General features: G+C 35.8%; 1 protein-coding gene across 2 annotated transcripts in view; it reads right to left on the reverse strand.

Annotated features, from left to right (window-relative positions):
* LOC126335375 (kinesin-like protein Klp98A) overlaps positions 1 to 20,549 on the reverse strand; it is a 386,747-nt gene that overhangs the window by 89,991 nt on the left and 276,207 nt on the right. For both annotated transcript variants that reach the window (XM_049998589.1, XM_049998598.1), the window contains exons 11-12: positions 16,556 to 16,727; positions 14,484 to 14,556 (exon numbers count right to left, since the gene is read on the reverse strand). In XM_049998589.1, the coding sequence (XP_049854546.1) occupies positions 14,484 to 14,556; positions 16,556 to 16,727 (245 nt within the window). The remainder of the gene's footprint in view (positions 1 to 14,483; positions 14,557 to 16,555; positions 16,728 to 20,549) is intronic.

Raw genomic sequence — 20,549 nt, forward strand, 5'->3', positions numbered from 1 at the left:
CTCTAAGAGGGCTTTTTTGAGTAAAGCTAGATGTAAACATGAGACTTTTTCATGCTCAGAGAGGTTTTGTGGGTAATATGTGTCATCTAACCAATGGCACAAGTCAGCTCACCGACAGTGTCCGAGTAGGGGACAAGACCTCAGATAGTCACGCTCTGCGAGTTTAGACCTCTCATGTAGATGGCAACATCCATCTCTCAAGAGATGAGAAAAACTATACCAGCAGTGTTGGGAGAGCTGAGAGTACACAGACAGTACTCAGAGGCCATACTGCATTGCAGATTTGTGCCGCATTTCACATTTTGTACACTACCACACCTTGGTAATATATTTTATCATAATCATTCACATATTAAATAAACTACTTGTTTTGAGTCATAATATGTGGCCATGGTAAGTTTATGAGTGAAGAAATCGCCAGTTTTAGCTCATACATGAACAGCACAAGCAATTAGCCTATTTTGAAAGTTCTAGACTTAAACTATGGATTGCAGATCATAGACACATAATATAGACTAGTGCACTGCCTACTGTGTCACATTAAGACAGCAACAAGCCATTAGCCATTCTATGAAAGTCTACCCAAATTGGCAGAACAGTTGAAACTATTGTTCTGATGAATAAGCACTGTGAGTGAATGTCACCAATGTCTCGGCAGAAAAAGTAATGAAGAAATCTGCCAGGAAGATGACTCAGGGAAAAAGTGTGCATTTAATTAATCTGTAAAAGGAAAGGCCAGTATTATGGAGTGTACAGTTACTGGGCTGCAGGAACTGAGATAAGATGCAAATTTTGTTAGCTGATGTGGCTAGAGCTTTTAACATCTCAGCAGAAGTAATTTACCAGAATACCCACAACTGAAGGGATCTGACTAAAGAGTTTAATAACATAGATTAATTAACACAGAAAACAAATGAAGTGTTTGCAAGTAATCATTTTGGAACTCAGAAAATTACAATTTAACTTCAGGTAATTGGCTAATATGGCTGTATCTGTAATTTTATACGACACGGTACTTATTGATTATATTATTATATTGGACGTTGAAGAACAGACCATCAGGAATTTACTAGTGATTCCTTAAATATAAGTAAAAATTTCAAATAAAGGTATGCCTGGAAATGCTTAATTTGTCAGATACCTGCCCTGTCTGGCTTTTGAACGTCTATGGCTACCAAGGCAAAATTAATGTAATGTTCTTTTATTGTAACTGTTATTTTGCTACATATTAAAGAAAATAAACATAGATGAAGCTAGAAATAAATTTCTATGGCTGCCAAGACAAAATTAGTGTAATGTTCTTTTATTGTAACTGTTATTTTGCTACATATTGAAGAAAATAAACATAGATGAAGCTAGAAATATTAGTGTCACAAGCTGTCTATCTTTAACACTAATGGATTTACCCATAATAGTATCTAGATTGGCAATCTTTGGTCCATTTACAAGTAATACTTCTTCCATCTCCATCACTGTCATTCTTGTAAAGTTTTGATATTGCTGTTGATTTTCCATCACAAGCCACAATGAGATTCTTGCATGCCCCAAAATCATACTGACATCTAATCTGTTCTCTTATCCAGCACAAACACAGTCATTTATGTTTTCTCATTGCCATTAAAAGTATTAAAAGTGCACCTGCAACCTGACGCTCTTCCATCACAACCTCTTCCTTCGTGCACACAACTATGATAGAAAAGTCCCATGGAGAGTGATTTCTCAGCTCCCTCAGGCACACTCACTCTGCTGTGTGTAAATGGTTCTGATGTCTCCTCTCACAAAACTCTCAGATACTTAGAGAAAGCACTTGAAAGGAATTATCGAAAGGTAACTATTGGCAAAAATTCACCGCCAGTGTAAACAACGCTGTGAGTGCCATCTGAGAGTATCAAACCGCCTGAGTGAAAAATACTCTCACATGTATCCCAGCCCTAACACATGATATGACAAAAGGGGAAATTGTGACATAAGAAAGCTTTCTATTGTAACCGGCAGATAAATAAAAGTGTCTCAGTGTTCAAGACACATCATGTTTCGATTTTTAGCTCTGCCGGGATCCTAATTGAAAACAACGATATATTTTATATATGGACGAAAATACGAAAAACTCCAGAGAGAACGTAGAGGTCAGCAGTGAAAGAAGAGAAATAAACATAGTGATAAATATTTATTTGTGATTATCATAAATGTCACAGAATTTTTGGGCACAGGGCTTTAAAGTGAAAACTGCTATGCAATTCAATGGTACCCATCACATACAAGATACCACACATCATCATCATCATCATCGTTTTCCAACTCCAGTTTTCTGGGAGTGGCGTACAAACACTCGCCATCTCCTCCAAGTCTTCATACGTCTTGTGTTCCTGGACACCTTCCCATTTGTGTCCTTTCTCCTCCACATCTGGTCTTATAGTATCTATCCTGAATTTTCTTGGTCTTCCCTGTGGTCTTCTTCCAACGAGGCTCAGCTTGAAATACCTTTTGTCAGGTCTTTGGCTGTTCATTCTCATTATGTGTCTGCCCATACCACTTGTAATGTAACGGACTACTGAAGAGTGCAATACCACCCTTATAGTCGCATCTGCTCTTGCAGGGTCAGTGCTCCAATTTCATTTCTATGACTTTTTTTATTTAATATTATTGTATGTAGTATTTAATTTTGCCCAAATCTTTTTTATTATATTATTCTATAAATGTGAACTTTATTTGTTTATTTCTGGAGAATATGTTGGCACCAGTGTGAGCCAAAGACATTCGTGTGTGAAAGGTAGAGAGTCGGACATTGTTAAGGTGACTGTTGGAGTGAGTTAGTTGGACTGTTGTGGGGAGAGCGTGTTTTTTGGTGAGGTGGACTGTTGATGGGAGTACGAAAGGAAGTCTGTCGTCTTATATAGAGAGTATCTATAAATAGTATGTGATATGAAGATGGAAATTATTGTGAAAAAGTTAAATTAATAAAAATGAAGAATCAATAGTAAAACAAAAATCGAGTACCAGTTTTCATTAGCACAAAAAGACCTGGACCTAATATTAACAATGTTAGATGGATGGGACGCACCATGGTGAGAATCAAGACAATGAGACCAAATTCAGCATCTAAAGGTAAGGTATTTTAATTAGTTTTAGTATTCTGTGATGTATCATTCTTTTGTCTAAATATTAAGCTTAACATCGTCTGTTGTAGATACAGACCACCCAAGCTCGCAGGGTGTCGTCAATTGATCATCATAATCTCAGGGTTTGAAATAGCATTTAAATTTGTCGCTTGATATTTGATTTTCACCCCGGACGAAAGAAGGTACATTACAATTGGGGGCTCTTGTCCGGGAACCATTGCATTATTGGACTGATACTCGTTTTATGTTAACAGGTATGGACTAATAGTGTATTAGAAAGAAGAGGAGAACGATCTAAATAAAAGGAAATATAATCTACTGACAAATGGAAGTAACAACCCAACAAGAATAAGAAAAGTAAATAATAACTGACGTGGGACCACGTGGAAATACGAGATAAGTACACCTATTAAGTTATTTGTATTGTTGACATTTTGGGCGTTTTGTCGGAGCAAGAGTTTCTTAATTCGATTAAAAATGTCCGTGACAGACAAGTTGGAACAAAATCAGCAGGGGGATAAAAAGTCTATCGAAAGTGTTCAAGCAAGTGCTAGTACAGAAATGGTAGGTAAAAAATCGGAAGGAAAGGTTGAAGAATTAGATATGTCCGCTATGGTGCAATTACTGTTAACACAGAATGCTGAACAATTCGATACTTTGAACAAACGGTTTAGTTGTTTGAATAAGCAATGTTATGAACAATTTAGTTTCTTGAATAATGTAATTACAGAAAATGCGAAAAGTATGGAAAAGAAAGTGTCTGATTTAGCAGAGAAGCTTTTAAAAGAAAATAGCCAATTGGCTAAGGAATTCTTTAATGAATGTTCAACTATCAGATCGGAAATGAAAGAGACGAAAACCAGTTTGGTGGAGCGAACAGACGAAATTGAAGATAGGGTAGACAATGTGGAAGATAAACTCAATAAAGTCGAATTAACAATCAAACGGGAAGTGGAAGAAACCGCGAAGTATTTTGAATCATTTTCGAGTGAGAGAAAAATTAAAGACAGGGAAATGATTACCAGAATTGACTTACATACGAAAAATGTCGATGACAAATTGTCATTGTTCGAAAACAAGGTAACAGAAAAAGTGAAAATTATTGAACATAATGTAGATTCTTGTAACAATGTAATTAAAGACAATGAGCATGAGGTAGTTCGACTACAGAAACAATTAAATGAAATTCGGGATAATTTAGCTATGAAATCGGTAGCAACTTCATTTAACGGATCTTGGCCAGGTACAAACGTGCGTAATTTTCTGGGAGATGGAAAATTACACCCAGTTGATTTCATTATGAACTGTCGTGACAATTTTTCGTTCGAAATGAGTGACACTGTAAAGATCAAATTTGTTAAAAAATTCTTAGATGGAGAAGCATTGTCGTGGGCTAATCTAACCGCCAGTTCTGATTTAACCTATAGTCAATTCGAAAAAAGTTTTTTGAACAAATTTTTCTCAGCGTCTGTTCAGGCCAAAATCAAAAGCGATTTTCTTAATGGGCCTAATTATAAAGAATGTGATGGTACAATGAGGGAATTTTGCGAGAAACAGCTAAGAAAGTTGGCGCATTTAGACAGACCTTTTGATGAACTAACGCAAATAGACGCTCTAAAAAGGAGGTTACCAAATAGAGTTCAGTGGGACTTGGTATATGGGCCAGATGATTCAGTTGAACAATTTTTGAATTACGTGGAGAAATTGGATCGTACATTAGAAAGATGCAAAAGATTTAATGGGCATCATTATGAATAAAATCATGGAGGGTGGAACCAAAATTCTAATAATGGGAATAATGGTAGGCGAAATAATCATAATGGGAATAATCAGCAGTATCGTCAAGGTAATTTTCAGGGAGATTTCAATAGAGGAGAGAATAGCAACTGGTGTCAACATGAGAATAAGGGAGGTAATTATTATGGTGGGAACAGAAATAGACAATGGGAAAATCCAGATAGAAGACAAGATGGGAATGGGCAAGGCCGGTTAAACTAAGAGCCGTCCCAATGAGGGCCTGTCAGTTTGAGACGAACAGATATAATGCTAGAAGTCAGGCTAAGTGGAATCAGAATAGGTATGGGCAAAATGACTACAGAAAAAAACATAGTAATAACATGACAAGAGCACTGGAAATTGATAAGAGACCATTTGATAAACAGTTTTGGCAGCAAGTCAGTGAGAAGGCTATGAGCACAGATAATTCTAGACACATTAGTAATGAAGGTTCAGAGATTAGTGGGGAGATAATGAATAATTTGTTTAGGCAGGAAGAAAGTGATGTGAGGGGGATGTAGGTGGTTGTTCCTATGTTAATAATAGTTATGTTACCTTCGGAATAAATGCATTAATGTATTCTGATGAAATTGCAGTAAATCGACATCTGAGTGATGTAAAAATTTCTGTGAGTGAGAATGTCAATCAAGTACTGAATAATAAGGTTGTAGAATTAGAAGAAGTAGAGTGTGATGTTGATGTGAGAAGTCGTGCTGAAGTAGCTAAGGTTAGGGAAGTTGAGTCAAATGGTGAGATGTTAAATGAGGCTGAGGAAGAGGCAGTTGATGATAGTGATGATATGGAATATAGAAGTGAGATAAGAGTATTTGTTGTGATTAAGAATGATGCAGATGTAGTTATGAAGGAGGAGGGTAATAGTGTTAGAGAAAATAATCATTCAGTACAAGAGGATCAGGCTGCAGTCACGTGGGTTAATGCATCACCAGTAATTGAGGGGATAGACAGGGATGACATTAATATTGCGAATGAAGAAAAGGTAATTATTAACTTAGGAAACCAGGGACAAGAGTTCATTTGTAGATTGTGGGACAGCCTTAATGAGGCTAATAAACATAATATGTTTTGGATACAATTGTTATCCATCTGCGAGAAGGTATATCCTATTTGGTGGGAAAAAGCAAAAACAGGTATAAAATGTAAAGAATTGCCTATGATTACTGATAATAATAATGTGTCTAATTATGTTTGTGATGAGAATCCTAGTTGGCTTCTGCACAATGTGCAGACTGAAAATAGTTTAGCTTATGTCAAACAAAATGAAGATCTGAATTTTAAAAGCGTAGAAGATGACTTGATGCATGAAGATGTTGGTGAGCAGGAGAGTGAAATTGTAGGAAGCCCATACATGCAAATTTGTATTAATGATTGGACAGGTTATTGTTTGATTGATACTGGAAGCCCGATATCAGGAATCAGCGAAAAATTGAGGGATAGGATAAATAAAAACCATGAATTTGCAGAATTACCAGTAGTTGGGGTTAAAATTAGGGGAGCGACAGGAAGATTCAGTAAAACAGTAAAATGTCAAATTCTTTTGTCTTTCAAAGTTGGAGATGTGGTCTTTGATCAGTGTTGTCTTATCATTCCGGACCTGAGTGAGGACATAATTCTAGGTATGGATTGGATAGTAAAAGTGGATATGGGATTTAATTGGAAAAAACAAAACTGTCAAATTTAGGGAACCAACAGATAAAAATAAGTTGTATACAAAGAGCTTCATTGAGAAGAATAGTAATAGTCATAATCAGATCGGGGGGGGGGGGGGGGGGGATTATTTAGATGATGGGAGATGCACTGATCCTTTTGAAAAACAGAGTTCTATTGATGACAAAGATTATCAAAGCATAGTAGAAAATAAGATTGCTGAAGCAGAGAGTTTAACTAGGGGACAACAATCTGATCTCATGGAACTTTTATGGGAATATTCTCATGTATTTAGTGACAGACCAGGCAGAGTAAAAGAGTATGAATGTAAACTTGTACTCAAACCGCATGATCCATTTTTCATTAAACCTTATGGGATTCCATTAAGCAGGAGGAAAGCTGTAGAGAGGGAGTTGGAAAAGATGCAGACTTGGGGGGTTATTCATAGGTGTAATAGCAAATATAATAATCCTATCATAGCCATTGCCAAGAAGGATAATAGTGTAAGACTTGTCCTAGATTCTAGGTTCCTCAATAAATTATTATGTAGGGAAACTGATCATCCTGAAAACATTGATGAATTACTACACAAGTTTGAACATGTAAAGTTTATGTCTAGCCTCGATCTGACCTCTGGATTTCATCAAATACCATTAGCAAGGGAATCTCAGAAATACACAGCATTCTTATATAATGGAAAATGTTATACCTTTAGTGTAGTACCATTTGGGCTAAATGTATCTGTTGCAGAGTTTATCAGAGCTTTAGATTATGTTTTGGGAAAGGAATTGTTACATAAATTAACTATATATGTAGATGATATTTTGGTATCCAGTAAAAGTTGGGAAGAACACATAGGGTTACTTAAGGAAATTTATGAGGAGTTTAGAAAAGGAGGAATGTCACTGAAGTTATCGAAATGTAAATTTGCAGTGAAACAATTAAAATTTTTGGGGCACATTATATCTGACAATGGAATTATGCCAGATGATGAGAAAATTGAAGCAATTGCAAAGTTTCCACCACCTAGGAATAAGAAACAGCTAAAGTCATTTCTCGGACTGTGTGGATTCTATAGGAAGTATTGTGCTACTCAGGCTCTTAATGCACCTTGTTTAGGGAATTTGCTTAAAAAGAATACTATATGGGATTGGAATAAAGATTGTCAGATTGCTTTTGAAGAGATTAAACACCAGTTGGTAAATAGTAAAATCTTATGTAGGCCAGATTTTGGGTTGCCTTTCTGTATTATGACTGACAGTAGTAACTATGGTTTAGGGGCACACCTTTTCCAAGTGAGAAGTCAGAATGGGGTGGAAGAACATAGATCTATTGCTTTTGCCAGCAGGACATTGCAGAAACACGAGAGACAGTACACCATTACAGAAAAGGAACTATTAGCCGTTCATTGGGCTTTCTCCAAATTTAAGAATTATTTATTGGGTCACGAGGTGATAGTCTTTCCAGATCATAAAGCACTATCCTACTTACAAGAATGTAAATTACACCATAGTAGAATCACGAGATGAGCACTTTTTCTTCTGCAGTTTAACTACACCATCAAATATATTAAAGGTGACGAAAATTGCATCGCAGATGCTCTTTCAAGGCATCCTTTGGGAGAATCTATTGGTGACAATGGTGATGAAGGAGGGAATGAATTTAAAATTATGTATTTTAAAGGGATAAATGAGGAGAAAGATGTCGTGAAAATCTGCAGTGACATTAGACGGTTTCAGAATCATGATGAAGAGTGGAAACTGATGAAAAGTTATATTGGAAAGAAGGGAAAAGAAAAGGTAGGGCAGTATTACAAAGTTCATAGGGGAATATTATTTCGGAGGATGGAGGAAGATAGTGAGGTATGGAAGTTATGTTGGCCATATGAATTTGTCAAATTACTTGTAAAATATACCCATGAAAGTTATGGTCATTGTGGGGCAGCAAAATGTATACATAAGATTCAAGAAAACATTTACTTTTACAATATGGCAAGGACTGTGAGGAAAATCTTGTCCACTTGTGACTTGTGTCAGAGAGTCAAGGTAACCAATCAAACGAGTAGAGGTCAGATGCAAAATATACTTCCGAAACAGCAGCTTGATGTTGTAGCAATTGACTTGTATGGGTGACTGCCAACCACTAGAGGAGGGTTTATGTATGTTTTTGTAGTGGTGGACTTATTTTCCAAATTTATTAAGTTGTACCCATTGAGGAATGCTACTAGCAAAAACATTATTTCATGTTTTACCCGTGACTATTTTAAATGTGTAGGTGTACCCAAGGCAATTCTTAGTGACAACGGATCACAGTTTACATCCAAAAATTGGGAAACATTTGTATATAGACAGGAGATCAACCACATACTTATTTCAGCTTATCACCCATCCAGCAACCCAGCCGAAAGATACATGCGTGAAATTGGGAGATTATTTAGGACTTACTGTCATACTGACCACAACACTTGGATACATTACATTAGCAAACTTGAAGATGTGATGAATAGCTTATAGCACAGTTCAACAGGAAAATCTCCACATGAGATACTTTATGATAAAAAGCCACCAAATCTTATTAGTGAATTGATTGAGTTTCCAGCATGTAACAGCTTGTCAAAAGAAGAAAGAGAGGAGATTGTAAGGAACAACATGAAAAAGCAAGGGGAAATTAGGAAAAGTAGACATGATAAGAGGGGGAAAATGTGAGAGTTTAATTGGGAGATTTAGTCCTAGTGAAAACAGTAGAAAAGTCAAAATCATTGTGTGGGGAACTTAAGAAATTCTTTGATATTTATATAGGACCATTTGTGATATCTGAGAACCCACATCCAAATGCCTATAGGTTGATCTATCCTGAATCTAGAAAACTTTTTGGTCTACGTAACATCACGGAGTTGAAGCATTATAAAAGTCCAAGCTAAGTTTACAGTGTCACAATTTTGAAAACTTGGGACTCTGTCTTGATCTGTATCTTTGCTGTTTAATCTTGCATTTTGCTTTGTATATATTTATGGTTATTACAACGAATATCTTATGCTCTTGCCTTGCACGATGAGTGCAAAACTTAAATGTTTCTTTATACTCATGTGATTTGAAAATATAGATTTTTAATCTTAGTATCAGTGTGTTAGTGTAAGTTGATGAGGCCATACTTCATCTGTTTGAATATGGCTATGTTGTGCTCAAAAGAGCTTATTCATTTAGACATTATGCTTAATATCTTTGTTATTGATATTTATTATACACAGTGTGAACTGTTTGTAACATTTTGTTACTGAAGATCCTTTATGAACCAGACTTTATGAGTAACTAACCAACACACTCTTATGCTAAGTATTTGTGTTGGGGGGAGAAGTTTTCATGTTTCTATTCTTGTTTATGCTTATGGAGTTTTAACTTTTGTATTATCATTTTTATTGCATAACTTTGTCTTGTCCAATAACTATGGACTTTTAACGCAGTATTGGGCCATGTTGCTTCAAGACAGATCACTAGTCTTATCTTGTTTGAAAACATGTGCACATAAGAAGATACCTGGACAGGCATTTACTCTTGAACCAGTGAAACAATTATCATTTCTGTGAGAAACTTACCTGAACTACAGTTTTAGAACACTTATATATGCTATACATTGTTTTTCTTGTTGAGGCATAACTCACAAAATATGAGTACTTAAGTATAATAATTTGTATCATTGCCTGTTGTGAGGCTTATCTACTATTACCTCAAGTATATATGGATTTAATAGGATCCATACCCTTTAGAAATGTACATTTTGATTTACTGATACCTAACATAAAAACACAATGATAGGACTGGAGAGAAATAACAGTAGATGAGATTTTTCAGTAGTAAACTTTTATTCGTGAATGTAATATTTAAATTTCTTTATGCCTTGCGTTATTACTTAGTCAAAAATCCGGAGGTGTGACATTTGTTCTATACCACTGAGACATCTCATTCGAAATTTACCTTGCCACTGACAATGTTGTGTCTGTAATACACAAACACTTAGGTAATTCTGTCAACATTTAATTCTGAGATCTATGAAATAACTGTGAAAGCGGTCTATATATGATAAAACTGTACACTCTAAATGAGATTAGAAATCTGGAATTAATCACTTACTGAAGATATACATTGAAACTGCAGATATCAAAATGCTTATGCACAAAGCTATGAAACTTTGGTTTTGTTGCGTGGTCAGCTCAGTATGGGTTAATTAAATGGGGAGTAGACGTCATGTCTTATGACATAGGCAACTACACTAACCACAAATTTACACTTGTGAAGTGACTTATATGCTACGATATGGATATGTGACTGCGAGAAGTTATGACCAGAGTAACATGTCTTTAGTACAAACTGTGTGAGTTGAAGTATGAGGGAAAAAAAAACTGCAATTAATCTTGAGTGAACCAGCGTTCATACTCTAATAGTGAGGGTGATCCTGTTTTGCCACAGTTGTGTATACTATGTGGTTCTCATGGAGACACGCAGACATTGTGCGCCTTGGTACTGGTTGGACTTCTGCATACTGTTTAGTCTTGCGTCCTGTGCATATGGCCAAGATTGATTGAAGGCTGAGTATTGGTGGCAGAAGGTGGATGATTCTGCAATATAATTAATTAACTAATCTACATGTTTTATGTGACAAAGGAACTGGGTATGGAGAGAGGACTACACACTGTACATAGATGTACACTTTACATGATTACACATTGCCTATGCCATGAGTAGAGGGAACTGCCAGTTGCGAAAGCTCGTAATTCTGTGTGTGCCAGTTGCGAAAGCTCGTAATTCTGTGTGTGTGTTTTGTTCATGTGCCTGTCTGCCGGCGCTTTCCCGCTTGGTAAGTCTTGGAATCTTTGTTTTTAATATATTTTTCCCATGTGGAAGTTTCTTTCTATTTTATTTACATCATCAGTAAAAATTTACATTTTTTTATACAGAGATTTGAAAATAGAATTCGAATACAATTTGAAAAAAGAAAAAAAGAAACAGTAACATACAAGTTTGGAACTGCTGTCAACAGGACTAAAATCAGTTATAAGATTCTGTAAACTAGCCTTACTGCAAATAAGCTACTTGTAAATGTAGAGAAGACATCAACAACCAATTTCTTGTTTCACTACCCAATTATAAATGTTACTACATGTAAGTATCTACTAGCACTTGTTATTGTCGTCTTCAGTGTGAAGCCCAGTGTGATGCAGCTCTCCACACTACTCTATCCTGCACAAGCCTCTTTATCTCTGAACAACTACTTTAACCTACATCTTTCTGAATATTCTTACTGTATTCATCTCTTGGGCCCCCCCCTACAATTTTTACCCCCCCCCCCCCTCCCCCCTGCTTCCATCAAACACTAAATTGATGTCTCAGAATGTGTCCTATGAACTGGTCCCTTCTTTTGCTGATGTTGTGCCACAAATCTCTAGTCTCCTCAATTCTATTCAGTACTTCCTCATCAGTTAAGTGATCAACCCATCCAATCTTCAGCATTCTTCTATAGCACCACATTTCAAAAGCTTCTATTCTCCTTTTCTCTAAACTGTTTATTGCACATGTTTCACTTCCATACATGGCTACACTCAAGACAAATAACTTTTCAAAACACTTAAATCTACATTCGATGTTAACAGATTTCTCTTCTCCAAAAATGCTTTTCTTGCCATTGCTAGTCTGCATTTTATATTCTCTCTCCTTCAGCCATTATCAGTAACTTTACTGCCCAAATAACAAAACTCATTTACTACTACTACTACTACTACTACTACTACTATTACTGGCACTTAGTTATACAAATAAACAATTTGTAATGGAAATTAAATCTAGATCATATTTGTAAGAGAGTAAGTATAAATATGTATTTACTGAAATGGGCTTCAGCCTTTCTGGACTAAAATATGTCAAGGCAAAGAGATTTCGGATTGATACATCTGCAGTGTAGTACTGACATGGGGGATGGGGCACCAGTAGGCTATAGAGACAGGCCATTTAGACTACAAAAGAAGTTAGTAAGGATGGTATGCTCACCACAATCTGCCATCAACTTTGAACATCCTGCTGGCAATCATGTTCGTGAAACTAAATACAGAACATAATGTAATGAACAGTAATGTGCGTAACTACAATGCACAAAGAAGGGAAAACTTTCACATTTACAAGTAACGAAAAGGATTCAGACTGTAGCCCACATACAAAGGAAAAGGAAACTTTTTTTTATATATCTATTACCTGATCATAAGACAGCTAATTTAAATATGTTAAAGAATAAAGTGAAGCAGTTATTAATAGAGATGTGCTGTAGCTCAATAGCAGATATTAAATTGTATGTATCCTTGTAAAACTGTTAGTATAAACACCTGTAAGTTGGTTTTTGTAACAAAAAACACACTTTCTGATCTTCACTTTTCACGTCAATGTATGCATTTTTCTTTCACTGGTAGGAGGAGTACAATTAGTACAACTTTGAATATCAATGTACATATGAACTGAAGCTATGACAATGTCTGAAAACTATAACGATCAGTTTTCATAATTAGGTTGGTGATGCCACAACATTGCCAGTGGGTGGTCGGTTGCACAGCAATGAGCTGAGAGTGAATGGTGAGTGCTGCGCTGCATCCAGCCAAACAGAAAGCAGACAAATACCTCTGCCAAAAAGAAAATTGGATACCATGCCTTTTCAGGCTTTTTTTAAAGTAAAATGTGAACATTTCATTAGTTTTCCAGAACAAAATGTTCACTGAGTTTTCCCTGTTTACCGGGATGCTGGGCACCCTCCTCATGTATCACTTTCTCTGAATCTTTAATTTTTCTGTCAGTGATGAAGTGACAGTGATCTTCCCAATAACTGCTCACTTTCAATCCTTCTATCACTGTGTCATGTCATTTGATTTTTGTTACATCTGCACCTAATTTTTGTTACATCTGCACCTAATCTAATGCTCAGTTCTGTGCAGATTACTCTTATCATCAATTTGATGCATCTCCTTTTCCATTCTATTAATTAACAATAACAATAACAAATGTCGGGGCCATTTCCTATCTTCATAACATGATTATACCACAAAACAGCATGTTCGTCATAATATTTGTTTCAGAGATTGGAATGTGTATTTGTTTTACATATCATCTGCTAAAAAATGGTGTATCAGTACTTTCCTCAGCTTCTAGCATAAATTTACTATTTCCACAAACACAATTCACAAAAAATATTTGCAAATGGTGCTTTTCATTAATTATAATTTTTATTTTGTTTACTAACTGTATTCACATGGATTATAAATCCATACTAAATTGGAGTGCAAAAACAAGAATGGGTTGTAGCATGAGTAGCGAAGGTAGCAAACTTCAAAATAAATGATAACTTAATTTCTATGAACTCAGACTGGAGACAAGAAAGAAACTTCACTGTTCTTGGTATTGTGTACATAAACGTCTCATTTCTATAAATATATTGCTATCACTATGTATTAATTTATGTACTGGCAATGTACCAATTTTTTGGCAAATCATTTTGGCTTACAATAATGGTACCTAATTACAGTACTTATTTTGTGCTGATGAAACTGGAAAAAACAGGAGGGGGACAGCCATGATGAGAGCAGTGTTCAGGCATACTGGAATTGCTATTTACCATAATTGAAACAGTGTTTATAATGTTCCAGTACAATACGTGCTACCAGTCCACTAATGCCAGTGTCTCAAGGATGTAACATATTGACTTATACCAGTGACAACAGTATTTTAAAATGGAGTTTACATCCAGAGACATGCTGTATCATTATCAAGAAATGCCAATGTGTTCAATACTCAGCAATATAGACTACATAAAATATCAGAACAAAACCATGTACAATCAGAATATTTAAATTACTGTCAAAGCAACAAAAATTTACTGCACGCCAAGGATTACCTTAAATGCTTCTTTTTCTTTTTGAAGGGTAACTCTCTGCATTTCAAGTTCCTCAACCCGTTCTCCATCTTCCCTAAAACCATGATAACAAAAAAAAAAAAAAAAAACATTATTACTTAAAGGACCATACAAGTAAAATATTTTTAATGTAAATTGGAAAATACAATGCTAACAAGAACTGTTGCAAATATCAGTTATGACAGAGAAGTACTGTGCATCTGTGGTGTGGGAAGCTGTGCATGTCTCGCCTTGCTGGGTGTGTAAGGTTGGACACACATCCATATCGCTGTATAAGCTAGGTGCTGGGATTCACTGCTAGTGGCTACAGTTATGTTGGGAGATAGGATTCAACATTATTACAATTAAAACAATGAAATTAATTAGTTATATTAATTACAATTAAATACACTGTACTCACCAACATCATAGTACGTTCTGGAAATGTCTTGCTCTTTCTTGAAGGCATAGTTTAACATGTTTACATTTATTTGCAAACACATTTACCTTGTTTCACATGTAATCAATTGCAGATAATCAGTTATCACTGTCTTCAGTTCACATATTGTCTTTAGTTGCACCCCGACAGGAATAGTGGAGTGAAGACAGATCCCAATGAGTGCAGGGTTTAAAGACCTAACAAATTGCTGAAACCATTCAAATTATGCTATTTGTTTCACATGGTCTATACAATGATTTTATACGGATATATCCCAAGTTCTTTGGTAATGGCCATATTTGCTGTCATATGAGAGACTTTAGCCTCTTGCTGTAATCTCCTCACTCACTTTGTTGGACTCTGCAACATGTTGTCTGAAACGTTGTCAAGCTTCAATTCTGTTAAAATTGTGGGCCTACCAGTTTGTGATGCATCATGAATTGAACCTTTTGTCTGGAATATGTGAATTAAATCACATACAGGTTTATGATGTGGACACCTCAAAGAGGAAAACGCAATCTAAATTGCCACCTCACATGCTCCTGCATGGAGAACCTCTTCCATTACAAATGTTCTCTCTGCAGCAGTAAGCATTTAAGCATTCTCACTACACTTAGCTTCCACAAGAACTAGACAATAACACAACTAACAGCTGCAACTGTCACCCTACCAGTGCAGGTACAAGGAACATGTGCAGGCAAGACTTGAAACAAGCTGCCAACCTTACATCCCCACAAGGCAAAACATGTGAGGCTCAGCACTCTGGAGACACTTCGCATGCACGTGGTACAATATTGTCATACAGTGTACTGGCGACAGTGTAGAAAGAATTCTAGTAATGGATCATGGACTCATTCTGCTACTGCCTCCTGCAGTCATGTATTGTGAATATCATTCTATAATAATTATGCAAGTGACTTATGGAAGTTGTGCACGGCATATATAACTACAGAAAATGATAATCACTCTTAAGACAGCTGTGACAATAGACAACAACTAAATAAAAACACCTGGAATTATGCAAGAAATTACAGATTACCGCTGACTTGAAATACAGCCACCCAAGCCCAAATACAGCTTTCCAAATTATATACCAAAACTTGTTAATATTTGACATTTCCGAAAGCACAAAAAAAAAAATCACTCACACACACTATTACATAACCAATTTTTTAAAAAAAAATATGAGGCAGCACGGAGGCAGAAGAAACAATACAGAAGCAAAAACTTGTTTTCACATATGGTCTCACAGGAAGATGTAAGGAACAAATTAACATGCGACAGACATGGAAATCAAAGGAACATCTCTACTGGTGTCTCTTTCTTCATGATTGTATCCAATAAGCTGTGCCGTAGATGATGGAAGAATATCCATAATAAGACCTGTGCCCTTTTGAGAATCACATGTTGCATTAATTTTTGTCTGTGAGACATGTATCACATACAAGATATTAAACCAGATTAATATCTCACAATTAGAAAATGGGTAATACCATTCCTAGCCATAAATGTAAGTCAATGAAAACTGAATAAGTATTGCATGAAGTTCCGTATCGATGAACAGAACAATGGCACTTCAAACAGAGAGGCTTATTTAGACAAATATGAAAATTGACATTGTATAAACATTGCTTACGTGGATGCACTGAGATTCTCAGTTGACCAAGCAAGCTCTGTAGTTGAACGGCTTAGCAAAGACAGACATGATAAGCTGAGATGAGAACGACTTCCTTCCTTCCGTAACTTAGCTGCTTCTGCTGGATCGTTGTATCGGAACATAATGTTACGCCCCAAAACAATGATACAACCTGAAAAAAAAAAGATCTTTCATGAATGAAATGTGGAAAAAAATTACAGACACAATATGCAAATGGCTGTAGGATCATTGTATATACTTTCCATTTGTTATAATTACCACTATGTGTAAGATTATTACATCCAATGTGCATAAAATATGCTGCTACTATTATCACAACACTTTTATCGCTACAATTTATTGATAACAGTAGGGCAGCAATATTGAGACCCTTATTATTATAACAAGTTTCTTGTGCTGGCCATTTTTGCAGCAGCTGTATATAAATTAGGCCGTTCAAAAGAAAAAATGCCTCTTGCATGCTGCACATTAAGTTTTCTTTTTATTTCTCTTATGCACCCAGATCTGTTTCACCTTAGTTACAAGGCACCTTCAGTGGGTGCCCTGAAATATTACATGATTTTTTTCATTTGCACATACATGTTATAGATTTAAAACAGTTTGTTATGGCTTTTGATAATAACTGGTAAAGTACTTACAGATAAATATTTAGTTAATTATTTTTAAGCCAAATAGATTTCTCTCAGGTGGCAAACTGGTTGAAAGTTTGCACTTTTCCTTCTGGTCTCTGTTTTCAATATACAACTATTTAACTGCCATTTTCCATGTATATAGTGTCATTTGTTTCTGTAAGTGTTGTAAACTTTCACAGGTTTTGCTTTCAACTGTTTTTTTTTTTTAATTTAAATTCTGTTGTTGTTCTTTGTGTGTGTGTGTGTGTGTGTGTGTGTGTGTGTGTGTGTGTGTGTTTGGAATCATAAACTGCTGGCCATTAAAACCACAGTATCACAAAAGCAGCATGCAACAACTGTCAAACAGGCATGAAATGTAATACTGGCTTCGATATATGAATGAATAGCATTTCAGCACGAACACATGAAGTATGTAGGAATAACACCATCTACATTCCGTGTAGAAGAAAATATTACACAGTCAGTTTCTCACTCAGAAGTCACATTTGAATGCTGTTCGAGATCATGCTGCACCTTGTGCAAGGCAGAGAAATGTAACTTGGGTTGAGAAATGAGCTCTTTGCACAAGAAGTACCTACATGGACAGTGCAATAACATCGGAGCACCACAGGTGGTGTAATGTAACGTGATATTTTGTTAGGAAATTCTGTGGTACATTCTTAGGCTCTTTGAGAAATGGAAGATATTCACATAAATGTAGAGAGAAAAACTATTATTTTAAGTTAACTGAACTAGAGTGGAGCAAAACAGTCACTGTGTTTCTGTTTACACAGAGCCAAGAATATACACAGGCGTTGCACCTTACATGGGCATGAGTGGCAAATGGACATTGTCACTGGATGTGTTATTCTGTGCAGCCACTGATGGTGCGCTATCAACAAATAACCAGAGAGCCTGTATTAGAAATGAATCTTATGTAAAATGTAATGTAATTGACTGAATCTATTGTGTACACCACCACGACCACGACCACCACCACTTGCCAGCCACAAATGGTGAATTCTGGCATAAAGTTTTGCAGTATGGGATAAAATACAAATGTGTATTATCCAAGCTAAGTTGAATTTTATGCCCGGTAGAGTTAGAGTTGCTGATGCTGTCAGAGGTGGCAGTTCTGGGTTCTGAATTCCACGTCCTGTTTATCCCCAAATTACCTACTGAACTTAACACACAAAATAAGTAAAATTTTGTTATTCACTATCCTTTCTTGCATTGCAATTTTAATAGACATAGTTAAAGCTGAGATACACAAAGTAAAAGCATTTGTAAACATGGAAAAAAGGTTTTGACAATGTTGACTGGAATCTATTCTTTGGAATTCTAAAAGCATCAGTAACAAAACACAGGTAGTGATAGGTTGTCTAGAATTAATACAGAAACCAGACTCATATAAGCATTGAGTAACAAAGGGCACTAGTTGAAAGGAGGGGGAGACTGGGCTGTAACCTATCCTCCTTTTATTCATTTGGTGCATTGAGAAAACGATAAAGGAAACTAATAATAAATCCAAAAAAGGTATGTTTTGCCAGTGACATTGTAATTCTTTCAGAGATGGAGAAGGACATGGCATGTCAGTTGAAAGGAATGGTTAGTGCCTTTAAAAAGAGGTTATAAGATGAACGTAATCAAATGTAAAAGAAGGGTGATGTAGTGTGAACTGAGCCAGATAATGTTGTGAAAATTAGATTAGGAAATTAAATGCTCAAAGAAATTGATGAGTTTTCATTTCTGGATGGCAAAATAATTGACAACAGCTGAAACATAAAGGATATGAAATGCAGACTCTCAATAGTAAGGAAAGCTTAGTACATCTTTCTGAAAATATTTGTTTGTAGCAAAACTTTACATGGAAGTGAAAAATGGATAATAAAGAGTACATACAAGGAGAGAAGAGAAGCTTCTGAAATGTGATGTTACAGAATAATGATGAAGATTCAGTGGGTAGATCACATAACAAATGAAGAGACACTGAACTGAAAGGGGAGAAGAGAGCTTTATGTTATAACTGTGACCAAAAAAGGAATAGGTTGGTTAGATATATCCTGAGACATCAAGGAATAGTGAATACAGTAATGGAGAGAAGTATGTATGTGTGTGTCTATCTATCTGTCTGTGTGTGTGTGTGTGTGTGTGTGTGTGTGTGTGTGTGTGGAGAACAAGTCTTGAATATAGTGAACAGGGTCAAACACATTATGTAATCTGCAGTAATTAAGCAAAAAGGAAGAGGCTTGCAGAAAACAGAATAGTACAAGAATGCTTCCAATCAGTCATTGGGCTCAAGACTGTAAAACCTGTGGCACACTGAAGGCCAAACAGGCAATTCCCTACTCTCTCTACCCAGACACGGCACAATGAGCAACTGTAGGCTATTTCACAAGCTTATGCTGGCCAGTACTGACCATTTCACAGCACATCTAATCAGTGTGATGCAGTATGAGGACATGACAGGGGAGTATTTATTTTTCACTATCTGGATTAACACTATAGACAATTAGTAGCTAATATGACTAACCCAATGAACAACATTAAGAAGATATTTATACATCACTGCACACTGTTTTACATTATTAGACAGCACTCCATGGAGTCGCCAATCAATAAAATGATTCTCAGTGTTCTTGAATGGTGGTTTAACAGTTGTTTCAAGAAAGTCCATTTCCCCTATTACAAATGCTGCTTACTCTTCAGTTTACAAACAGACTAAACAGCAAGAATGACGATGACAATGACCAAATCAACAACAACAACATTGTTATGTACAAATATCATGCTTATTAAAATATGGCAATGAAACTAAGATGTAAAAAACCTGTAATATATCAAGCATTTGAACTGACAATGTTGCTGTAAACATACAATTTTTCATGTGTGTATGACAAGTTAGCTTTTATTCTGTATTTTTTAATGTTTACATTTTTGGCTATACAGAAGCTGGGAAGCACCAGTACAGTATGACGTGTGTACCAATGGAGTTCTTCAGTGAATCATTGGAAAAAGCATTAATTTTTATGTACCAAAATTGATTTTACTAGTATTACTAACAAGGTGACCTTAATGGACTAGCTCTTTTCTTCAATTTTCTTAAGACATACAGAATTTTAAGCTCAGTGCCCAAACATCAATTCCCACAAAACCTAAAAAATATTTGCATTTGAAAATTAGAAGATTCCTCACCCTTGTTCCTGCAAAACATATCCACATTAATAACACTGTTGCTGGTGCTCGAGTACATGGCACAAAAATTTGGTAATCGTGAAGTCAATGGCTTGAATCTCGATGGTAGCAACTTTTTAAAAAATTAATTTAAATTTCATATCATTATGTATAACAAATGTTTCTCT

The sequence above is a fragment of the Schistocerca gregaria genome, chromosome 1 (assembly GCF_023897955.1).
Source record: "Schistocerca gregaria isolate iqSchGreg1 chromosome 1, iqSchGreg1.2, whole genome shotgun sequence".
Classification (NCBI taxonomy): domain Eukaryota; kingdom Metazoa; phylum Arthropoda; class Insecta; order Orthoptera; family Acrididae; genus Schistocerca; species Schistocerca gregaria.